Source organism: Chiloscyllium plagiosum, chromosome 21, assembly GCF_004010195.1.
Source record: "Chiloscyllium plagiosum isolate BGI_BamShark_2017 chromosome 21, ASM401019v2, whole genome shotgun sequence".
NCBI lineage: Eukaryota > Metazoa > Chordata > Chondrichthyes > Orectolobiformes > Hemiscylliidae > Chiloscyllium > Chiloscyllium plagiosum.
In genome coordinates, this window is record NC_057730.1 from 34,113,913 (window position 1) to 34,139,310 (window position 25,398).

The 25,398-nt window shown below is 42.2% G+C and overlaps 1 protein-coding gene across 4 annotated transcripts in view; it reads right to left on the reverse strand.

Moving 5' to 3' along the window:
* Window positions 1-426: 426 nt before the first annotated feature.
* LOC122560737 (sodium/myo-inositol cotransporter 2-like) overlaps window positions 427-25,398 on the reverse strand; it is a 39,790-nt gene continuing 14,818 nt past the window's right edge. Inside the window, exons 10-18 of one of the 4 annotated variants that reach the window (XM_043711731.1) lie at window positions 22,707-22,842; window positions 22,492-22,599; window positions 21,102-21,252; window positions 14,298-14,466; window positions 11,868-12,083; window positions 5,352-5,418; window positions 1,352-1,447; window positions 1,192-1,260; window positions 427-900 (exon numbers count right to left, since the gene is read on the reverse strand). In XM_043711731.1, the coding sequence (XP_043567666.1) occupies window positions 689-900; window positions 1,192-1,260; window positions 1,352-1,447; window positions 5,352-5,418; window positions 11,868-12,083; window positions 14,298-14,466; window positions 21,102-21,252; window positions 22,492-22,599; window positions 22,707-22,842 (1,224 nt within the window). In that variant the 3' untranslated portion in view covers window positions 427-688. Of the gene's footprint in view, window positions 901-1,191; window positions 1,261-1,351; window positions 1,448-5,351; window positions 5,419-6,020; window positions 6,135-11,867; window positions 12,084-14,297; window positions 14,467-21,101; window positions 21,253-22,491; window positions 22,600-22,706; window positions 22,843-25,398 lie in introns of those variants that run through there. The other 3 variants (XM_043711732.1, XR_006314796.1, XR_006314795.1) reach the window with 3 other exon arrangements.

Sequence of the window (25,398 nt, forward strand, 5' to 3'; positions counted from 1 at the left end):
TTCCAGCAATTCAGTTTGTGTTTGATTTCCAGAATCCACAGTTCTTTGGCTTTTTTTGTTCATCTTTTATAGAATTTCGCAGATTTACAATATGGACAAGAAGACACAAAATCTGTGGATCAGAGTCCAAATCAAAAGGACTGGAATGAAGTGACTTTATCATGATTGCGCCTTTTGGTAATCAGTGATGACATTGTGCTGCTGTTGACTGCAGTTATCTTCAATTTGGCATCTGGTCAGTTGGACCTACATCTTGGTCTTGAGATTTTTTTTCTTTCTACAATGTCTTTGAGCGTTATTACTTTGCCCACATACAGACAGGCAGTCAGAGAGAGAAAGATTTTGACTTGCTGACAGGTTTGACAGTCTTAGTCCCAACTGCCCTCTTTCATTTCAGTGCTGTAAAAAAACGCCACTGACAACAGATTCAAAATCAAATTGCTGAGCAGATACTATTTTTACCAAATGCATCTGGTACCAGTACAAAAGCAGCAAATCTGGTTCCAGAAAAGGGACAACTACACAGTTCCACTTTTCCTTCAAGCTGCAAAACGAAATAAATGATCGCCCAAAATTCCATTTTCCAGTTTATATTTCCAAATAAAATATGAGTAATCCTTACACTAGTTATTTCTATATTTATACAATTTTCACTTTACTATATTTGATATGACATTAGATCAGTCTTTTAAGCGAAAAATCCATAGAGGAAGACAGCAGCACTCAAACAGACGATTAAATTAGCATTAACAAAGTTGCGTATGTGACGGTTTTCAATGAACCTGTTAGTGTTGTCCAAAGCTTCGCTTGTTGGAGAATTAACTGTTTCTTCCTTCTTATCCATCCCACAGAACCACAGCAGGAAGGAGATCAGCTTTGAACGTTTCTTCACTGATTCATCTGTGGGAGAGAGGGAGGGAGTCAAATATTATGATCCAGAATGCCCCAATGCATGTTGAGCATAAAATCAAAACTTTTGGGTATGGATCAGCGCTGAAGAACCAGTTTCTTCCATCCTGATTTGCTTGACAAGAAAATTACTTGCCGTATTGAACTTATGAAATGTCAAAAATAGTGTGGGATTCAGGCATGAGATTCCCACCACAATTATTTATCCTTGTCTTGGATGTAAGTTAGTAACCTGGTGCCCTGTGTGCTATTACAGAGATGTAAACACTGAGAGTTACTTACCCTCGGAGAGACTGGCATTGCTAACGCTACTGTCTTCCTCTAAATAAACCTCACCATCATCAGGTTGATCTGGGTGAGAGCAGAATCAGAGACAGAATTACCTCTCAGTTACAATCCTGTTGCATTGGCACCAAAACAATAATCCTTCTGGATTGCTTACCCTTTGATACGGTGATGCTTCCTGTGTTGCTGATATCCTCTCGATGCTGCTTACTCTCTTCAGGCTGTTTGGTTGTAGAATCCATTTCAGGTGCAGCTGGTGGAGAAGAAATACAATAGGTTGCTTCAGGATTCTACTGGTTATATGATGATACTTATAGTCTCTTCTTATACCTATCCCTCCTCTAATTGTCTTGATATCGGTAAGTATTAGTTGTCAATTTACAACTTCCGTCATCTGATTTTCATACCTGAGAACTTTCATGGACTAAAATGGTTTTAAAAAGGCAAACAGTCAGTTGACCACAGAATAAAGCAACGCAATGTGGAATAAATAAAATGATCTAAAGTGAAATTTTCGTTTTAGTTAAAGACATGCGTAACAGTCAACTCTGTCAGGTGTCAAAAAACTCACATCACCTGTGTTAAGTTACACTTGTATGAGAAGTTGCAAGTATTGGAAATGATAGGATTGCCTGCAAATATCCACCTCAAAATGATAAAAGAGCCAACCTTGGAAATACAAAACTGAAGCATATTTAAGTAGCTGCTCGGCAGAGCATTAAACAGAGAGGAAGAACTGGTAACTGGGAACAGACTGGGAACAGAAAGGCCTAAGTATCTCTCTCTCTGTCTCTGGTTCCTTCTCATCCTGTCGTAAACAGCATTCAGTGAAAAAAAGCAAAAAAAAAGTCTGAATTTTGTTTTTTTTTTGGCTAATCCCAAGTTGTGTCAAGTTTTTTTGAGGAGATTTCTGCTGCAATGCCAAACAAGTTCTATTGGGGTACTTAGCAAACTCACCTCATAAAACATGCCAAAGTAAGATCAGCTTCACTGGACTTTGCACCTGATTCTGCCACAAATTGTACCCTAAATCCACATTGCTCAGATTACCCCAGCCATTTATGAACAACTTAATCCCCTCAGATTTTGCTACCACTAAGGATACAAAGCAACCATTAAACAACTGTGGTCTCAGGTTAAAATTTAACACCTCTAGGACTCAGGATGTTAAAATTCCTCCTACGCTCCCTGTCTGTCCTACACACACTCTCTCCTTTTAAACATTATACCTGTGTTTGCGTTTGTGTGTGTGTGTAATGTTTGATATCACATTTTATTATTTTTCTCAGGATTCAGTGAAAAAAGCAAAAAATAACTCAATCAGAATTTTGGTTTTTTTTGGCTAATCCCAAGTTACGTCAAGTTTTTTTCAGATTTCTGCTGCAATTTCAAGCAGATTCTACTGGGGTACTTATCAAACTCACCTCATTAATTAAAAGAAAACAAAGAAATGTGCATGCTAGAAATATGAAACAAAAACAGATTTTTTTTTTCTTTCACACAAGAATACTTTGTAAATGTCTCCTTTATTTTGACTATTACTCCAGTGAACTGTGTTCACTGCAGGCGAAAAAGAAACATAATTGTTTGTTATGACTGACCAAGAGGTGTTGAAAAAGTGGGGTGCTGAATTATCTCTCTTCACTCGGTCATTCCCTCTTTTTTTTCTTTTACCATTTGGTTACTGTGAAGGTGAGTCACGGAACATGCTGGGTCATAATCCTGGAATTTTCTCCCTAATGCATCATAGTGAACCTACAGCACATGGACTGCAGTTGTTCCAGAAGGTAGCTTACCATCTCCTTCCCAAGGGCACCTTCTGAAAGAAGGCTCACTGGACCAAAAGCATTAACTGCTTTTTCTCCACAGGTGCTGCCTGACCTGCTGAGTTTTTTCCAGCAATTGTGTCGATGATTTCCAGCATCTGCAGTTCTTGTTTTTTTTAACCTTCTCAAGGGCAACGAGGCAATGAGCAATAAATGCTGGCTAGCCAGCAATGATACCACGAGTAAAAAAAAATAAGGCACCTTCTCAGAACTAAAACCAAAAACTCATTTACCTCTACTTTCGAATCTAAGTGCCCAAATAATAATGATATATTATAAACATTCACACTTTTGCTAATTTAAATGAGGTTAAGTAACTGCGGGAGGCAGAGTGACAGCAAACTGTTCAACCTGGCAAGTCAATGCACCATGAGCAAGGGCATAGATGTGTGTTGGTGTTTGCTAAAGACACTGCATTGATATCCCACATTAAAATTCATCTGCAGCAGCTTGTAAGTTGGTTCTCCTGTGCCTCCAAGGAGTGCAGATTGAATCAACATCAGAAAGAGCAAAGTTATTGGGCCACGACTCAGAGACTTCCACCAACATTGACAACCTCACTCTGCACTTCTTCATTGGCAGCTTCATATCAACAATTCCAGTTGCTGTATTCAGTGCCAGTATTGCCAGGGTTGCAGCTGGAAAAGCAAAGTTGAGACATTGAGTGCAGGCCAACAGCAAATTAAACAAAAGTAGAAACTCTGTGCATAGCAGGCTCATGTTCTCAGCATCCTCCTTTACAGCAGCAAGCATGGACAATTTATACAAGTCTAAGGGAGCAGCTGGACAGTTCTGCTGCCTCAAATGAATATTGGGCATGTCCTGGCCAGACAGATGCTGAATAAGGAAATACACTACTGTCCAGAGAACTCCAGCATGCTTCCACTCTCAGTCAGCATTGTCTGGGTCACGTGACCTGAACTGATGACACCTGCAACTCCAAAATCATGGTCAACAGTGAATTTGTTACCAATGCAAGGCCAGCACAGATTGCCCACAACGGCAGTCCAAGGATGTCTTCAATCCAAAGACTGAAGTTGATTTAAGTTGATTGGGATCAAAGTCATTGAATCAGAAGTCCTTGTTGCTGAATAACTATCGGGAGTTGAGCAGTCAGAAAGCACATGGAAAAAGCAAAGGACAAAAGGAACCAGCAAATGGCAGAGAAGTGAGGCTGTCAGAAGGAGTAAACATCACCTGTCCGCAGGTTAGTACACCTGCAGGTAGAGCTGACACATGAATCAGCTTTAAAAGCCATAACAGAGAATGTTCATAACAGAAAGGACATTCATGCTTGATGCAATTGTTTCCCATCACAGGCAGATACCATGAGCACTGCATTATCCATTGGTCAGACCAGTGAGAGAGCTATGCATCTCCAATAGACAAGGAGGTCTTTAAGAGATTTCCCAAATGACATATATTCTTCTCTTTCCTGCAATCTGCAAGGTACTAGACCATGACCCATCATGTAGCATTACATTAGATAGAAAAGCTTACCTTAGACTCACATTAAGTTGCCCTACTGTGATGATGCTGCTCCTTTAACAAGGTTAGATTGTCCTCGGTATTTTTTTAGAGGGGTTGTAAAACCATAGATTTTGAAATGTCAGGGGTTATCTACTTGAAGAAGCATTTAAGTTTTATGAAAAAACATTTGTACAATGAAAGGGGAGTGGCCAGTTGTCCCAGCTCACCTTTTCTCTGGCCTGGCTTTGTTTTAGCAAGTAGTTCAGAGCTGCTGGGTCAGTTGTTAGCTGGGAATCCAGTAGAAACAGCTCCATGGAAGAAGGGGTTCCACACTGAATCTCTCAGCTATCTTTGTCTCTCACTCTCTATCTCTGTCTCCTGTAAGACCCTGTGTTTGATTTTACCTTTTTTGCTGAAGGGTGTTTATGGGAATTGTTGCAGGAATTTGGAACAGCAGCATTAAGTTGGGATAGTTTGTGGAGTTTTCGGACAGGTTAGATTATTCTGTATTCTGTTCTCTTTTGTTAGTGTTTCATTCAGTACTCTGGAAATAAATTCTGTTTTGTTTAAAACCAAGGGGTGTGGACCAGCTGCATTACTCCTGGAATATCCACTTTACACCTGTTCAAAACAACTAGAAATGTTAGGGTCTGGGCTACCTTCTTGAAGTATTTGAGGGGGTCTGGCCTGGTCCACACATTTGGTAGTTGCTACACTCGTACATAATTGTATCTTGTCGCATTTATGTCGGACTTTGGTTCTGCCTCTAATATATTGTGTATCGTTGCAATGATCGCAGGGGCCTTGTCCCCATTGAAAGTGTGATTGCTCGGGTTAGCAGTTCCTTGGCATGTAGCTTACCTTCATCAAGCTGTTTTACCACAGAATCGGTTCTTTCAAAACGGGTGAACCAGGTCAAGCGACTAATCTAAAATGGGAGGAGAAAGATTACAGCACAATGTACTAAGATGATAATTTTGCTGTGTTCAATGTTGGCCAGACATTTCGATCAAGAACCCTGTTAATTTGATATATTAAGCAGTCTTTCCTCAGGTAAAATATATGAATAGCTGTTGGGATGATGGTGGTGTAGCAGTCACAACACTGGACACAAGATAATATTCTGGGGACATGATCTCAAATTCTAACAGATAGCTGGGCCAATGAATAAATCTGACGTTTGAAGGTAATCTCAGTAATGGTGACCATGAAACTAGTTTTTATTGAAGGCTATGATTGGTTAATTTTACATGGAGAAGGAAGTCTGTGAAGCCCACCTTGTGTCAATGGCAAGTCACCCTCCGTCCCTGGGCAGCCTAGATGTGACTCCAGATCCACACTAATATGCTCAACTCCTAACTGCCCTCTGAAACATCCTTAATTAAAGGACAGTGAAGGATAAATAACAAATGCTAGCCTTGCTAGGATGACCACATTCCCATGAAAGAAGAAATGTTAAAGTTCATGCACATTCAATGAGTCATTCCCAGTTACGATGTCTGCCTATTTCCACCTGTGAGAGTTGCTCACCTTGACTTGTGTAGCCATGCTCCAAAGTTCAGAGCCAGGAAGAAACTTTTGCAGTAGATTTGCCAGAGGCTTATTTCAGGTGTATTGAGTCCAGTCCAAGTTGTGAAGACATTCCTAAAATCGAAAAAGATCTAAAGGGTGATTTGAACTGCCCAGCAGAATCTGGGAGGAATGGGCAGTTAAAATTGCCTGAGGTACTCTCAGAACTGAAGCAGTCATGAATCCACTGTTTGATATTTCAACCTTCAACATTGGACAAGGACACGCAGGCAAACCAATATTGGCCTATTTCACAAATACATAGCAGGACCCCATGATGCAATTGAGACAAAATGATAATTTTAATTGAAGTTTCAGCAGGGAATTTGACCTAATGTTCTGCCAAGTGAAAGCCTATTAGGGCCAGTCAGGCTCCTTCAGACCTCACACAGAACACTTAAGCCTGTCACTCTATATCAAGTGAGATCTATGTTCACAGCACAACCCACCCCAGTCCCCCGTAATAGAGAAATGGAAACCAGTCCACTTTGTATCAAAGAGAAGTCAACCTGCCTCTCTATTTGAAGACCAGATCAAATAGAACACTATTTGGTTCCCTCGAGCCTGTTCTGTCTGTCAATAGGATCACGTCATTTTCCACCACTTTTCCATCCAGAGTTGCTGGAAAGTCAACCAATGGGATTTTCAGCACAATCCAGGAGTTAAAGTGGCCTGGGTTCCAGTTCTAGAGCAACGAGAGCATTTCCACCTCTCCTCACCATCTGCTTGCCCAGAAGCTGATAGATCTTGAATCAAAGTCAATGTCTCTCATGACAGCAATATTATTTATTGACTCAGATTTTATTGAAGCAATGACGACCAAGCCTTCAACCTTGTGTGACCATGGTGGAAAGGCCCAGCAACTTACATGAGCAATGTCATGCATAAATCCAGAAGCTGCAGTGGGCCAACCTCCAGTTCTCTAGGAGCTTCATGGTATCAGTCATCTGCCGCCCTGCAAATTAAAATGGGAGATAGGGCAGGAGCAAGAAGTTAGGCTGATTGCCCTCTAACAAATTACTCTGGTTGAAAACCATTGGCTTTGGTAGGAATTCTCTCACATTGTGAATGCTTCATAAGGACAACTACACCAATAGAGAACTTGCAAAACTGCTGTCGGACAGAAGTAGATTTGTTATCTCTTCACAAACTCAGCTTAATTTATCAGACATTTTAAATGTTCAGATGGAGTTAACAAAGTGTAGTTGGCTTTTTAAATAGTCTTTGAAGTGCTTCAATGCATGTCACTTTTGAGAAATTCTGACTCTTTAAAAATGTATTTATTTTGGAGTTTGTAAAAGTATCCTGATCAAATTAACTGATATATTCTTTTTCTCCTTTGATTTCTTTTTTAACCATGACAGAAACAGAGGCAGTTGGATTTTGATGGAGTCTGTGCTATCGCTTCAAGACACTGCACGATGTTAAAGGCAGTGAACAATTAATCGACTTACAGCAGGTAGAGGTATTTGTACAACAAGAGGAGCCTAACATACTTGTTTTCTTTGACCATTTATTGTCCATCCCTAATTGCTCAGAGGACAGTTAAGAATCAGTTACATTGCTGTGGGTCTGGAGACACATGCAGGCCAGTCAAGGAGAGCAGATTTTCTTTTCTAAAGGGGACCCGGAAGGGTTTTTATGACAAATAGCAGTGGTTACACAGTCACCTTTTCAGGTGCAGAATTCTACTGCATTAAAATTTCACCACTTGCCAGGGTGTGACTTGAACCTGTGTCCCCAGAATATCAATTTAGTCTAGTCCAGTGACATTACATCATTGCCTCCAAGGTAAGTGCTAAAGACAAAACTGAAGCATCTTCAGCTAGAAGTGCCAAGTAGATAACCCATCTCAGCTCCCCCTGAAGTACCCAGCTTCACAGATGCCAGTCTTCAACCAATTTAATTCACTTTATATGATATCAAGAAACAGCTGAAGACACTGGATACTGTAAAACTAAGGGCTGATAACAGTAATGGTAACGAGGACCTATGCTCCTAGCTAACATGGTCCAATAGAGCTACAACACTGCCATCTACCTGACAGCATGTAAAATTGCACAGGTATGTCCTGTGCACAAAAAGCGGGCAAGTCCAACCCAGCCAATCATTGCCCTATCAATTTGTTCTCTATCATCAGTAAAGTGACAGAAGAGGTTGTCGATAAAGCTATCAAACACTACCTGCAAAGGAATAACCAGCTCACTAATGCTCAGTTTCAGTTCAATCAGTGCCATTCAGTTCCTCACTTCATGACATCCTTAGTCCAGGGCTGAACTCCAGGGCTGTCATAAGAATGACTGCCCTTCACGTAAAGATTACATTGGATTGAATGTGGTAACAAAGAGTTCTTGAAAAACTGGAATCAATGGGAATCAGAGAGAAACCCCTCTGCTGGTTGGAGTCATTTCTGTCATAAAGGTAGATGGTGGTGGTTGTTGGGCGTCAGTTATCTCAGCGGGTGTTCCTCAGGGTAGTGTCCTAGGCTCAACCATCTTCAGCTGCTTCATCAATGACCCTCCCTTCCTAATAGCATTGTTGTTGAGCCTGCACTCTACAATCTGCAGTTCTAGAAGGAACTCATCCCACCTTCTCCAGAGTCACTAGGATTGGGCAGTAAATGCTGGTCTAACCAGCGATATCGAAATGCCATAAATAAACAAGATGTCACAGAAGTGTTATGGTGCAGAAGGAGGCCATTCAGCCCATTGTCTGTGTATCAGCTCTCCAAACAAGCATCATGACTTAGTATCACTCTCCTGATTTCTCTCCATTGTTTCTATTCACATAATTATCCAGTGCCCTCTTGAATGCCTCAGTTAAACTTGCCTCCACCAAACCTCCAGACAGTACATTCCAGACACTAATTACTCGCTGTGTAAAAAAGCTTTTCTTCTTTTGCAAATCATTTTAACTATGTGCTGTCTCATTCTTGATCTGATCTACTAGTGGGAACAGTTTCTCCCTGTCTACTCTATCCAGCTCCCTCATGATCCTATCAGATCTCATGTCAGCATTGTTCTCTCCAAGGACAAACTCATAACCTCTCCAATTTAGTCAGATAACCTACATTCCCTTAATTTTGTTTCTCCACTGCACAGACCTCCAATATCCATGTGTTGCAGCAACTTGCGCATGTGGGATTAAAATCAACAGCACACTGATTGGCATAACTGGAACTGCACAGCTATACAGACACAGAGCTTAATGGAAGTGTTCTCTGTCTAATGCATTTACATCTTTCCTGTAATGCATCACATAAACTATACACAATATTTCAGCTGAGATCAAATAAGTGTCATATATAAGTTCACCATCACTCCTTGCTCTTGTACTGTATGCCCCTATTAATGAAGCCAAGAGGACTGTATGCTTTATTAACTACGCTCGCCACCAGTCCTGCTATCCTCAGTGACTGGTGCACATGCAGAGCCAAGTCCCCTTAGAATTGTACCTCCCGTTTTCTATTGTCTCTCCACATTCTTCCTCACAGTTCCCTACATTGAACTTCATCTGCTATCTATTCACCCACTTGACCAATTTGATAACATCCTTTTGAGGTTCCAGTCTTCTTTACCAGTTTACAATTCTTCCGAGTTTTAGTATCACCCATGAATTCTGAAATTGTCTTCCTGAATATCAAGATCCAGATCACTAATATCTGTCAGCAAATCCAAGGGTCCCAATATTAATCGCTAGGCAACTCCATTATAAACCTTGCACCAGCCCCAAAAATGTTCAGTCACCTTTATGCTATTTTCTTATCACTCGGCTGATTTTGTATACACCTTTGTTCCATGAGCTATAACTTTCCTCATAAGTCTGTTGTATGGCATTGTATCAAATGCCATCTGGAAGTCCATGTATACCATATCAACACATTACCCTCATCAACCCTTTCCTTTATCTCTTCAAAAATCCAGCAAATAAGTTAAACATGGTTTCTCCCTTAGAAATCCAGGCTGTCTCTTCCTGATCAACTCACCTTTTACCACGTGACTATTAATTCCATCCTAAATAATTCTTTCTAGAAATTTCCCCATCACTGAAGTTTAACTGACTGGTCTATAATTGCTGGACTTATCCTTACAAAGGACTTATCCTTACAAATGACATGATATTTGCAATGGTCCAGTCTTCCCATGAAACTAAGCAAGACTGAAAGGTTATGGCCAGTGTTCCTCTGCAATTCTCATTCGTACTTCCTTCAATATCCTTGAATGCATCTCATCCGATCCTAGGGCCTTGTCAACTTTAGATACCGACAGTCTATTCAACACTTGGTCCTTATTAATTTTAAATCATTCTAGTGACAGTGCTTCCTCCTCTTTCACTCTAATCTCCTTCCTTAGTAAAGACCAGAAGATATTGGAGCAGAATTAGCCCATCAGGTCTGCTCTGTCATTCAGTCATGGCTGATATATTTCTCAACCCCATTCTGCTTGCTTTGTTCCCCATAACCCTTGATCCCCTGACTAATCAAGAACTTATCTATCTCTGCCTTAAATACATTCACTGTGTGGAGTTTGCACATTCTCCCCGTGTCTGCGTGGGTTTCCTCTGGGTGCTCCAGTTTCCTCCCACAGTCCAAAGATGTGCAGGTCAGGTGAATTGGCCATACTAAATTGCCCATAGTGTTAGGTAAAGGGTAAATGAAGGGGTATGGGTGGGTTGCGCGTCGGTGTGGACTTGTTGGGCCGAAGGGCCTGTTTCCACACTGTAATGTAATCTAATCTAATCATTGAGTCCCACTGATTTATCACCTTCTGACTGAAGAAATTCATCCTCATCTCAGTTCTCAAGCGTCTTTCCTTCACTCTGAAGTTGTGCCTTTGGGTTCGTGTTCTCTCTTACTAGTGGAAACATCTTCTCCATGTCCAATCTATCCAGGTCTCTCAAGGTTTTGTAAGTTTTATTGAGATTCCCTCTCATCGTTCTAAACTCCGTCAAGTACCGATCCAGAATCCCCAGCTGCTTATCATATGACAAGTCATTCATCCCCGGGATCATTTTTGTAAATCTCATCAATGATTTATGTAACTAGACTAACATCTGAGTCACTCGTAGGTGCAGACAAGTACATAAATAAGGAACTAACTCGTCATTACAATTGCAAAAATACAAAACTGCAAATTCTGGAAATCTAAACTGGAAGACTGGATCTGCTTAGCAGATTAGTGATACTTGCATCGACAGAAACAACATGAACACTTCAGATCAACAATCTCTTGCAGAAGTTAGAGGCATGGCAGATTTTACGTAAATATGGAAGCAAGTACTTTTTTCAGGTTCCTTTGCCAAAACAAGATACGAGAAACAGAATTTTTGTCATCATTCATCAGTTATACTGTGAGGAATATCAACATCAACAGATGTCTTGTCCTTCATTGAGTAATCAAATTGTAACTCTACTGATACTGCACTTCTGACTAATTCTTTTTAAAAATAGGTTTCCTTGTCTTTAAAATGTTGATTCTGGTCTAGTACCATAGACATAAATCACACGACACCAGGCATGAAAAGACTACCAAGTCCATATACCATGATGATTAGAACTTTGTGACTAAAACTTCCAGAGATGACAAAGAGAAATCATCTCACATTCAGCAACTCTTATGTAGCTTTAGTAAATGTTCCCTAGTTCTGTTGAACTGGAACCATCTTAATAGGTATGCAATCCAGTCCGTTGCTTATTTGACTTCCAGCAGGTAGTCTCCAAGTCTGCACTGTTCTAAAGTAAGTAGATCAAGGCCCATCAGCCTCTCTCAATAGCCCAGCTGAAATATTTGAAATGACTGAATCACTTACCCTTTCTAGATCTGGAGGTTTTGTACTGAGACTGATGATCACCACAACAATCAATGTAAAGACAGAAAGGATGATGGAAAAATGCAGGTAGTGAACGTACTTGGTCACCAGAGGCCGGTTATCAGGTTGGCCACACACAGGCTCGGGATAAATGAAGTCCAAAGCCATTCGAGTGCAACCAACCAGGATCCCTGTCAAGAGGCCCCAGAACGCGCCCTGTGCACACAAGCAGAGTCAGACATTAGCTCTTGTAGTTTTCCAATACTTCTGTAAAATATTCACAGACACATTCTCTGCAAGATTTGTTTTAACATCGGAAACCAAGGTTAAAGGATCAAGTAGTAAAGCTGGAGAACTGTTACATTTGAAAAGAACATATGGAGCACATAACAAGGTGACAACTATAATTTAGCTGATAACAGTTGGGAGATTGTGTGTTTCAATGTCCATTTCAGAGATTGTCATTCTACCGCAGTACTGAGGAAGTGCTAGCCTGTAGGATGTGTTGTCTTGCAGATGAGATGTTCAACTAAAACCCTGCCTGACCCAAAAGATTACATGCACTACAGAAGAGAAGGGAAGTTCCTTGGCCTCTATTTATCATTCAACCAATATCAAAAATTATATGTGCATCATGCAGTGTGTAAATTAAGTGCTATGATTTCTATATTACACCATGGACTACAGCCCAAAAGGTCTCTATTGACTATAAAGTGCTTTGGGATCGCTTGAGGCCATGAGAGGTTTAATATTAGTGTAAGCCTTTCTTTTCTAGTCTAAACAATCAGTAGTCTATTGGAAACTTGGGTTTAAGTTGAGAAGACAACTAGGAGATCACAGGACTGAAGCTGACTTACACCCCCTTAGACAGATTATCTCCGTCCCACTTGCTATTCGTCTAACCCAGCCCTGTCCCTGCTTAATGCAAGGTCCATTTTTTTCATCCCTTCAACCCTATCGCACAATGATTATGTAATTTTCTTAACATTCAACAACGTTCCGCATGGTAGACTGGTTAATAAGGTTTGGATACAAAATTGACTTGTAGGTAAGAGACAGAGGGTGGCAGTGGAGGGTTGTTTTTCAGACATGGAGGCCTGTGACCAGCAGTATGCTGCAAGGGTCAGTGCTAGGTCCACTGCTTTACATCATTTATATTAGTAATTTGGATGTGAATATAGGAGATATGCATAGTAAGTTTGCAGATGACACTAAAATCGGTGGTGTAATGGGCAGTGAAGAATATTAACTCAGAGTACAACAGGATCTTGATCAGATTGGCCAATGGGCTGAGGAGTGGCAGATAGTGTTTAATTTAGGTGAATGTGAGGTGTTGGATATTGGTAAGGCAAACCAGGGTGGGACTTATATAGTAAAGAGTAGCACCCTGGGGAGTGTTGCTGAACAAAGAGACCTAGGGGTGCAGGTGCGTAGTTCCTTGAAAGTAGAGATGAATGTGGACAGGTTGGTGAAGAAGGTGTTTGGTATGCTTGCCTTCATTGGTCAGAACATTGAATGCAGGAATTGGGATGTCATTGCTGCAGCTCTACCGAACATTGGTGAGACCACCCTTAGAATATTGAGTACAGTTCTGGTTGCCCTTCTACAGAAAAGATGATGTTAAACATGAGAAGGTCCAGAAACATTTACAAAGATGTTGCCAGGATTGGAGGGCTTGAACTATAGAGAGAAGCTGAACAGGCTAGGGCTTTCTTCACTGGAGCATTGGAGACTGAGGGGTGACCTTAGAGGTTTATATAATCATGAGGGACTTGGATAGGGTAAAAGAGACAGGGTCTTTTACCAACTAGAGGGCATAGGTTTAAGCTGAGGGGAGAGTCTCAAAAGGATCTGAAGGGTAACTTTGTTACACAGAGAGTGACGTGTATATGGAATGAATTGCCATTGGTGGAGGTTGGTATAATTAAAACGTTTAAAAGGCATCTAGATGAATACATGAATAGGACGGGTTTAGAAGGATATGGGCCAAATGCTGGCAAATGGGACAAGTTCAAATTGGTTGGCGTGGATGATTTGGACCAAAAGGCCTGTTTCCATGCTCTGTGACTATCCCACAAATTGAGTACGATTTTGCTTGCTGTAATTGGATTGGAGGTCATTAAATGGCTGGGTCAGGATCTGCTTTGCCTTCTGATTAGTCAAATTAGAGAGGTTTATTGCGTTTCTTCTTTAGACATTTTATTGCCCAATTGAGAAGTTCTAGCACATCGCAAAATGCCCAAAGGGTATTGTGAGACAGTTTTGGCAGTGGCTCCCTGACAGTACACCGTTATCTTTGGACTGGTGTACTCCTTTGACACTGTTAACAGGAGCTCACCAAATAAAAATAAGCAGAGAGAGCCCAGGCAGGTTCAACGTTATCACCTCATATTAACCGAAGGTTACTAGGGAAATAAATGCAATAGGCACCATCTCATTAGTTCGTTTCCAGAAGCAACCAGTCATGAAGACAATTGCGACGGGTGGCTGGAGGTAGGAGCTGATGGATTGGATGTACTGGAAGAGTTGGCCACCTTGGCTCATTTGTACCAAAGGAATCCACAGGACAGATAGCACCACCAGGACGAGAACAAACACCCTGGAGCAAACAGAAAACCCAATTTATCAACTGTGCACAGAAGCATCACCTCCACTCAATAGCAACCATGACAAGACACTGCTAGAGGAAAAGGCTTTTTATAAGAAACAGAAATTGGGAAGGTTAATTGTCCCTTAAATCTTAATGGAAACCCATTGCAATAACCAGAAACTAAACTGTGACTCAAGTTACCTTAGAACATCATGCAAGAATAAGATCAATGGGATGGTTTTGCAGACCAGAACTATGATGCAGAGATATTGTACAGAGCAGTCTCTGATGGGGAATGATGGAAGATCTAAAGATAAGTTGAATCATACTTGGTCTATTGCTAAAGCTCTTCCAAGGGTAGGGTTTGCTGATTCTGGAGAAGGTGAAGGAATAGCAGGCAATGACATTAATGGGAAGAGTCAAAGAAATCTCATTCTTACACTGAGATAAACCTAAAGTAAGACCAACCTCAACAGATAGGCTTACCTGCATATGTTGCCTTTATTCAGCCTTTACAAGACTGGCAACAAAGGGAGAAGGTTTCTGACAGAATCTGCAAATGTCAAAATTCCTACAGCCTGGGACCTCCTCGGGATTTGAATCAGGTTGCACTGGTATATTTGGAACAGGCCAATTGACTGGCAGTTTTGAAAAATGTGATGCTGGAAAAACACAGCAGGCCAGGCAGCATCCGAGGAGCAGGAGAATCGATTTTTCAACTATAGCAGACACAAATAAGAATCATTCCTGAAGAAGGGCTTAAGCCCGAAAAATCGATTCTCCTGCTCCTCGGATGCTGCCTGGCCTGCTGTGTTTTTCCAGCACCTCATTTTTCAACTCTGGTCTCCAGCATCTGCAGTCCTCACTTTCTCCCAATTGATTGGCAGTCAATTCTTACGATCATGGCATTTTGATCAAGATCCAAGGTTTTTGGAAGGGCAATTAAGGCAACTCGTATCTTTCTTCCTGGGATGAACTACCGTACATTCACCTAGAATTTCCTATATGTTCAATAGGTCTATTAACTTTCAGTCTTCTGTGTTCCAGATGTGCCACTAACTACTAAATCCCATGATGTTTCCAGCCCCATGAAAAGCAGCTGTGGTAAGAAGTCGCACTCACATGGAGATCCATCACTCTCTGGACTTTTACTGTGGTATAATAGAATGGATAACCATTTTAAACTGGTGCATTGTGGGCAGCACGGTGGCAGAGTGGTTAGCACTGCTGCCTCACAGCGCCTGAGACCCGGGTTCAATTCCCGACTCAGGCGACTGACTGTGTGGAGTTTGCACATTCTCCCCGTGTCTGCGTGGGTTTCCTCCGGGTGCTCCGGTTTCCTCCCACAGTCCAAAGATGTGCAGGTCAGGTGAATTCAGGTGAATTGGCCGTGCTAAATTGCCCGTAGTGTTAGGAAATAAGGGGTAAATGTAGGGGAATGGGTGGGTTGCGCTTCGGTGGGTCGGTGCGGACTTGTTGGGCCGAAGGGCCTGTTTCTACACTGTAATTAATTTAATCTAATCTAATCTAATTTAAACTTCGATATCCCACTTTCACGTTCTCCCTCACCCTTCAAATCTCCTTGTGAACTTCACTAAGCTAAGGAGAACAACCCCAGCTTCTCTCATCATTCCTCAAGGTTATTTCCCATCCATCAGACCATTCAAGTATCATTCTTCTGTATCTTTATGAAGTTAGAAGGAGACAGACAGAGAAGGAGGGAAAGGAGAAGGAGCAGGAAAATCCAGAAAGACTTTTGCTGATCACAAAGGCAGTTGATTCCATTTCTTAAGGTAAATAATTCCTTCACTGTGAGACTATAGCAGACACAAATAAGAATGTGCAAATCTAGAAAGAATCTTTCTGAACAAAGAACACCAACAATCATTTGAAAATTGTTCAATTATGTAAAAATGTTTCAGATAACCAGAACTATGATGCAGAGACATTGTACAGAGCAGTCTCTGATGGGGAATGATGGAAGATTTAAAGATAAGTTGAATCATACTTGGCCTATTGCTAAAGCTCTTCCAAGGGTAGGATTTGCTGATTCTGGGGAAGGTGAAGGAATAGCAGGCAATGACATTAATGGGGAGAGTCAAAGAAATCTCATTCTTACATTGAGATAAACTTAAAGTAAGACCAACCTCAACAGATAGTCTTACATGCATATGTTGTTAAAGTACAAATTCTAGAATGCCCTATCTAGGAAGCTGTTGCTTCAGAGACCTGGTTACTTATGATAGGAGTGTACCTGGCAACCTTCAGTACTTCCTGCAATACAGAGTAAGTACGAACTGCTGTGTCCTTTAGAACAATATGGCATTGAACAATCTTTGTACTGAGTTGTGGTGTAAGCTCTCCAAGTATAGTCAAAGTATGAAGGGGAGGAAAGCAAGTTGTGTCCATGGGCCAAGCTATAACCTGAGTGGCTTGTTGGAGGAGGCAGGGTGTGTCCAAAAGGAGTCCAAGTGGCTAAGGGGATAGGGACTGCCTCTGGCTTAATGCTTTGTTACTGCACACACAGGCAAAGGGGACGGAGGGCTCTGTCTGGCCAGAGGTGAAAAGATGGACTTTGCAACAGTCTCTGTCCTGTCCTGTCCCAGGGTTTTTGATGCCATAGGTGGGAAAGGATAGCCAAAGGGACAGGGAGATGGCTTTCCAGGGAGTTTTCCTTCCTGCTCTGTAATAGGGATGAGTCCAGGAGCATTGGCTCTCAGGGGCTATGGTCACAGTAATAGTGGGGAATTGGGTGTGGTCGGTTGGGACTTGGTAGGTTAATTAGTGAGTATGTAATTTCAGAGCTGGGGTCAAGGAAAGTGATGATGCAGTGGTCTCAATCGTGGAAGGTTGTGGGTCAAGAGGGGCATCACAATGTCAACTGGGGAAATCAAACGTGACTTGGAGGACGGTGCAGGGGCATATGGGAACAGGGATTGTAAAGCATTGAGGAATGTAAGCCATCAGGGACAACGTGTTTGCTCAGCTGAAGGGTCAAACATATTGGTTCACAGGACAAAAGGAAAGCTCGCCACCTTCTACAACAACTGCACAATTCTCTTTTTATTTCAGAAAAGCTACATCCATGTGGGAGGAGTTGTGTATTGAGGTAGATGGAGTTCCAGCTTCTGACTGACTGAAGGAACGTCCCATTAATGTGTCTGATGGATGGCGAATCAGGATCTGCTGGGCTCAATCTCCACAGAACCACATCTCTCCACATTGAGGGGTATCACATTCCAGTGAGATCTCATGAGGTAACAGAACCATGTACACAGTGGCCTGATTGCTAGCTCATGTATGAAGCTATGGAAGAAAGCAGATGGATTTAATCCATAAGCTGCTCTGTTGGCACATTGCTGACTTGGTAAAATGATTCTGCTGCAGCCTGCCTGAGGGAAGCTGACTATTGTAGATGGACAGATTCCGTGAGAGGCAACAAGTATTCAGGCTGATGCACATTCTATCTCCAGACACATTCTATCTCCGAAAGTTTGGTCCCAGGAGCTGACTCAATGGTATGAAGCTTTCCAGGGTCTGCATGTTGGTTTAGAGAGACGGGCAGCGCCGCGATATTACCAAGAACAAACCACAAGGAGAAAGGTGACTGTATGCATCAAATTAATGTCTTCACAGATCTTCTAAAACAACAGCACGATGAACAGATCAACACTGCCATTCCTCTGGCCATCTTGCAGCTGAGGAGGAAACAGTGCTGTGAGATGCAGAGCAGCATCCCTGACTGTGGTGCAGGCTGTGAAGGCATATCACAGCCAGACCAGTGAGCCATGGCAGAGGTCCCACACTTGCAGGGTGCTACCAATGTACACACATTGTGGTCAAAGACCTTGCAAATAATCTGTCGGGATCACCAATAACAAAGGATTCCGCCCCCTAAATGTGCCAGCATCTGTAACCACACTCGCTAAATGTTCCAGGTTTAAATGGGAAGCAGTAAGGTGTCACAACTCCTATATACTGGAAAAATCACAGTTGCCTGTACCTTCATCACTTATGGGACTGGCTGCTGAGAGGTAAAGGCTACTCCCTCGAGACCTGTCAGAAATCCTCAGACTGATGCGCAGGAGATGTACAATGCAGCACATGTTTCCATAAGGTCCATGGTTAAGCTGACCATGAAAATGAGATGTATGGATCACTCAGATGGCGCACTGCAGTTTACCACAGACAGGGCGTGCTGCATCACTGCAGTGTGCTGTGCCCTCCACAAACGTATGAAGAACATGTTGCAAGAAAAAGAAATGTCAGAGTGAGAGGACTCCTCCATTGAGGAAGGTGACAGTGAGAAGAAAAGATTGGGGTCATGTTCGAGGAGTCATACTGGGGCTACAACAACCTTGCAGGTAACTGCCTCCAGGGTAAGTGAGCAAGATGCTTATTTTAGTTTATATATTTGCTGGCTGGGAGTGATGTCACTTTGGGACATACTTCAATGACTGAGAAATCTTTCCGTTGCAGGATTGTTTTAAATAAAGGCTAGATTCTTAATTTCCATGTACTTGTGTACTGTGATCAATTAGCAGCACCAAAGTGAGGGAACAAACCTACAAATGGCACATAGTGAGACTCATAGATTTTCATTTAGATAAGGATATTACCGAAATACAAAACTAACGTGGGTAGATGGGGTTAATGTACTGATCAGCTGGAATTTATCTGACAGAACACTCTGAAGGAGATGAATAAACTATATTCGGGGTCTATTAGAAAGATTCATCAAAGGCTTGGTCAATATAAGACAATGTATAGTAACAAACAGTTAGTTCTAAGCCTGCAAAAAAAACAAGGACTCAGCTAAAGTTTTTAGTTTGATTAAATTATGAGTCTTAAAGCATTGGAATCTAATGGTGAAGTGAATTTGTGAGGTGTTCAAACACAGAAAATTAATACTAACAAGATGATCTACCTAAGGTCAGACTTTGGAATGTGATTGTTACTTGTACTTGATCATCAGGGTAGAAGAGATGCATGGATGGAGTGGACTGTTGGATTTATCACACGTCAAAGACCAAGAGCTTGATTTAAAACCAAATTCACCACTGTAATATTCCTGAAGTGAGAACACTTTTTCAATTGCATTTAGTTGGAATGCAGCCAGAGCTCTCTGCTTCCCAGTATCCAGTGGATCACTGGTAGGCCATACCAGGGTGCTGCACAGATACTGATCTGGCTATGCCATCTTATACAGTTCACCTAAAGCTCGCAGTCCTGCAGTAGGAGAGGTGGGGTAAGCTTTGGGTATTCAATAACTCCTCCTGTATCTAGCTGTGCAACGGTTAAATGAGGGAAGAATGGTTTCTATTTGACTCCTGCTTGTTAAAATGCTAGACAACTGGGACAATTAATGGAATGGAAAGGGAAAATATGATTGCAGCCAGGATGCGAGCAATAAATGATGGTGGTAGTAGGAGGGTACGAGATGGTTTACAAACATTTTTAGATTTCACCAAATAAGGATTAGCAAGCAGCAGGGGTGGTTGGATTTCAACACTGCTGTAATCCCAGAGGTCAGCCAAATCCCAACTTCAATGTGCAGGTGGCCTGGCCCCAAGTAGCTGAAGTCACCTGGAAGGTATCCTGACCCCTGCTCCAGCCCTGTCTAAGTGTTTTTTTCACCCTATGATCTATAAGTCTTTGCTTACTATGATGTGCCTGGACTGCTCGAAAACAAAGCTTTTCACTGTACTTATGTATACATGCCAATAAATCAATCAAATCAAATCAAAAACCCTGTCCCTCCTTGACCCAAAGAGATGTAGCTCAATCAACATGCAGGGAGTGGAGAAGCTACACTTAAATCTCCCAAAATACTCAGTTTGGAGGTTGAATATGAACAATTGCTTGCGTTGAAAATCAGAGAGATTCTCCATATGAAATCATTTTATTGTACAGCAAGAGTATTTATAAATGAAAGCATAATTTAGTTTTAAATAAATTGGATCTTCATTCGTAAGGTTCCTATTGTGTAATCTACTTTGGAGAAGGAAGCTTTGGTAACAGTGTTGCTCTGCTCAATATCCCGGTTAGACTCTGTACAAATCAATCAAGTTTCAGTGTGGAGTTTTCAAGCTTGAAATGATGAGCTGACAGTGAAATTGTTTATGATCTCACATTCTGAACTATTATTTGAAGCTCTAACAAAAGTCACAATGATCAAAGCACTCTCTTATCTTCCAGCCCAAATTTCTGTCATATTTGGTTGCATAATAACAGGGTAAATTAATCATTAATTATATGTAAATATTTACAGATATGATATAAATACAAACCTTCCCCATGCTGTATGCTGACACTATTGGACAAAATAAACTATAGGTTTAAGGAGTGGTTGAAGATACTGGGACTAACTGCACCACAGCAGTGAAGACCAGAGTGTAGGAGGTAGGAAGGACTCAGTAAAGTAAGAGATTTCTTTCTTTTGAGAATCTGGGAAACAACTAAAGGAGGTAATAACATGATGAGGTTTGATTTCAACACAATTTAAATAGAGGAAGAACACATAGGAGGGTGTATTAAAACCTCTACTCAGAAAAGTGTAAGAGATCCTGTGTTGCTTATGGACAGACAGTAATTATACTTTCAGAAAAACATTCTTCTCTTCAGCTAACTTAATCGTTTCCTACCTGCCAACGATCATGAGCTCCCACTCAGTGCTCTGAGGTCGGATGTGGTGCCAGATGTCTATTGTAAACAATGTACTCGCACTGTTGAAAATTGAAGTGAGGGAGGACATCAAGGCTGCAATCATTACTGACATCATAAGGCCTCGCAGTCCTGCAATAAAAGAGGTGGTGTCAAACTAAGCATTGAAGTATAAAGTGCATCACAATAGTGACTTAGTTACAGAGTAATGATATTTGAGTCTAAGAACACCAAAGGCCACTCTCTTTGAGGGCAATTAGGATAAGCAACAAATGCTGACCATGGCACTGATGCAAAAATATCCATGAAAGAATAAAAAACAAAAAACTCCCATAAACCAGTTGAGACACTTGCACTTCAGTGGGAATTAGAGCTTTATGAGTGAAAAATATGAGTGAAAAAGGAAACTCAGAAGAGAAAAGTCCCTTGAACAATTTAATAGGAGGAAGGATGCTTCCCATTAATACTGTCTGCTCGTGATGGTTTTACTGAAAGACCTTGTTGGGATCCAGCGACCTCCGTAAATGATCTATGCAGGGTCTGATGGGAAGCGGCTGCTGAAACAGGCCAACCATGTCAGGCCACTGGAATCCTGGGCCGCACGATTCCATAGAGGCTGCCCCACGGACTAATCTCATCGCCAAAGTGGGCCATCCATGCCACTGACCCTTTCGGTGGAATCCAGGCCATGCCACCGAAGAGTCCGAAACAGACAAGCAGACCACGCAATGGCCACAAGGAACCGCCAATGCCACTGCAGCAGCTGTCCGAAACATCCCTCATCCACCTCACCAATGTTGCCTCTGACAATGTAGCAGCCAGTACCGAGTCCCCATGCTTATCCTTCCATATCCTCAATGCTGCTGCCAGAGTCTCATTCCGATATTCCAGCAGCCCAGTGTGGTGGTTTTGCAGCAGTCCTGTCTATTTCTGAACCCAGGAGCCATGAATTGAACTAAGATGGACTTTGTCTTTTTTTTCTTCTCGATGCCTTCTGCTATTACTATGGGCACCGTGGTATGGCGGCTCAAACACTTTTCATTGCAGTCTATTTCGTTAAAAAATACAAGTGAGAATAAATGATGGAATCAAGACAAACATCTCAATGGCAATGTGCCACTGGCTCCTTTGTACAACTTTCCAGATTCTTTCTTAACTCAAATAGTGGCGAGAATGTGGAAATCTCTCATTCTTGCAGTGGTTGAAATGAATGGATTGATGTATTTAAGAAGGAATAACTGAGTATATGAGGGATCTAGAATGCTGATGGGCTGGAATGAAGCAAATCAGGGAAGAGGCTATTGATAAACATAAACACCAGCGTGGATCAGGATCCGTGTGGGGAATTCTAGATAACTGGAGTTCTTTTACCTCCTGGCAGCAACTCCATTACCAGCTTCGGGTAGGCAATGTCCGAACAACCAACTTTGTTCCCACAAATTCTCTGACAGGTGTCGGCATCAGCACAAGCCACTTCATCTAGAAGATGAATCATAATGGAGGTAAGCATTTTGAGGTTAAAGGAAGATGTTAATGCTGTTAAATTACATGGTGTCAAGAAGCTGCAGCTATTTCTTTCCACATACCTGTAAAGAGTACTCGGCTTATCATGCCTGGAAGAACCATGATGAAAACAGGCAAAGTTTTCAAGTAGACGGCCAACAAGGAGCCACCTTTGGCATGGAGCAGATTCTTTGCAGAGAGTGACCTCTGGACAATTACCTAAAGTTGACACGAGAAACAGAATCATTGAGTAAAATATTGCAAGTTCTGGAAATCTAAGCTCAGGCCGAAGTGACAGTTGGTATCCGAGAAGAGAGGACCTGACATTTCTGATGTGTCGATTTCATCAGAAAACTGGGGTCACTTCTTCAGACATCGGTTTCTCTATGACTTTAAGGCTATTTCAGTTCTAAGCAATTCAATAATTGCCACTTGGCACCACTTCCTAATATGAAACTATTGGCATTCCATTAATATATCTCAGGATTTTACCCAGACAAGCTCCAGCGCAGGAACACCACTCAGGAGAAAGAAAAACGTGACAGGACGATACTGATCTTTTTCTTCTGAAATTATAGGTGGAGTCAGCAAGCTTTGACAATAGGGTGCTGGTCATCAGTTTAATAAAGTGCAATCAGCAAAGGTAAAGCCCATAGAATAAAAGAGACAATAGTACCATGAACATAAAAGCTGGGAGCAGAGAGTTGGAGTATATTGTTGCTTTTCAGACTGGAATAATGTGGCCAGTGGGATTCCTTAGGGACCAGTATTAGCACCACAACTTCTTGAGATCTGTATTTGTGACCAGGAATTGGACATGCAGTGCACAATTTTAAAATTTGAGGATGACATAAAACTTGTAACTATTGTGAACTGTGAGGGGAATTAAACTTCAATGATTTATTGTTACATGCATTTTACAGTGAATATTACAGTCAAACGCAGTGAAAAGCTTCAACTGTTGCCACAATCTGGCACCATTTTAACAGTTTAAGAATAAAAAGAATTTTAAAAAGACATAACTTTCTTCATCCTGCCACTGCACCAGCACTGGACTCTTGATTTACTTCAAGAGAAATACAGAGCTGGATCTCAATTTGTTTTGGCTGAGTCTGAGTTGTGTTGAGTTTTTGGAGGGTTTTTTACCGTGACGTCCATATCTAACAACACTCACTGCATTCAATACCTGTAGCATCTCTCATGTCCAATTCCATATCATGGACTATTTCCCGAGCCACGCCCCATTCAGCTGATATCTACCAAAAGGTTGTGTTTCCACCATCTTTAAATGGCCACTGTGCTCCTGGGTGAGTACTGGTATTCCAAAGCTCCCCTGCTCACTGATGGGCAAACTCAGAACAAATCATAGAGGGCAGTGAAGGCACAGCCAGGGACCTGGAGTTCTTGGTGGGTGGGATGTTTCAGATAGAGGCACTTTTGGGTGGCATGGTGGCTCAATGGTTAGCATTGCTGCCTCACATAACCAGTGACCCAGGTTCAATTCCCTCCTTGGGTGAGTGTCTCTGTGGAGTTTGCACATTCTCCCCGTGTCTGTGCGGGTTTCCTCTGGGTGCTCCAGTTTCCTCCCACAATCCAAAGATGTGCAGGTCAGGTGAATTGGCCATGCTAAATTGCCCATAGTGTTAGGTGCATTAGTCAGAAGCAAATATAGGGTAGGGGAATGGGTCTGGGTGAGTTACTCACTGGAGGGTCAGTGTGGACTTGTTAGGCTGAAGGGCCTGTTTCCATGCTATAGGTAATCTAATCTTTTCTCCATTGAGGAAGCTGTGCCAAAACACCCTGGCAGCCTGTTCTGAGGTTGTTACCCAGGGCAACACTGTCTCCAAGGTGCAGAGGAACAGCCAGCAGTGCCTCAAGGTTAATAAACATCTCCGCTCTGCCAGGGTAAGTGCCATGCTTCTCTTTGCCACATCACATCCATTCTAACTCACCTTCTGTACCCACCTGTCACAAAGGCTCATGCTCTACCAGTCTCACTCCTGTCTGCAATTTCTTCCCCCACTCCCTCACACCAACCCTCCACACCCCTTGCCAAAAACCTCCTCCCTCCACAGCGTGCCCTCTGCCTGGCCTCCTCAGGGCCTCTGAACACCATCATTTCCCCATAAGTACCAATATTAACAGCTGTGCCACCCACTGTTAGGAGACTCAGTCCCTCATGTTTCTTATCATCACAGAAGAATACAGCACAAAGCAGCACATTTTGGTGGGGAGGGGTTGGTGGTGGTTGCCAGGCAACTGGGTCCTCAGTCCTCAGCCCCTATGAAAAGAGAATCTTTTCCCTCATGGGACCATTACTGTGGGTATGCAGAAACATCCATGTTCCACCAACAGACCAAGTACTACCCTGCATGCCACTGCCGATCTCCCATTGCCACTCTCATTCATTGCATACCACTTCTATACCTTCTCTCGCTTGTATCTTGCAAGTACAGCTAGACTCTCCCTGATCTCATGTAGAAAGGCTGTTTCCCCTCAGGAATACTCTCATCCTCAGAGGAACTATCAGCAAGGCTGCCTTCTTTCATCCCAAGATACTGGCACCTCGGTGGGCACCTTAGCCATTGAAAGTGTGAGGGCACAAGCTGGTGAGCACCTCACTGTGACAGCTCTGCAGCTGGCTGAGGAAGGAATGCCTCAGGCCACTGGCACTTGGAGGACTGGCAGAGACCAGGCACCCGTTCATGGCCAGGCAGGAGAGGACTCTGTGGTGTTGATAATCAGGGATTTGGTCCACAAACACCATGAGATATG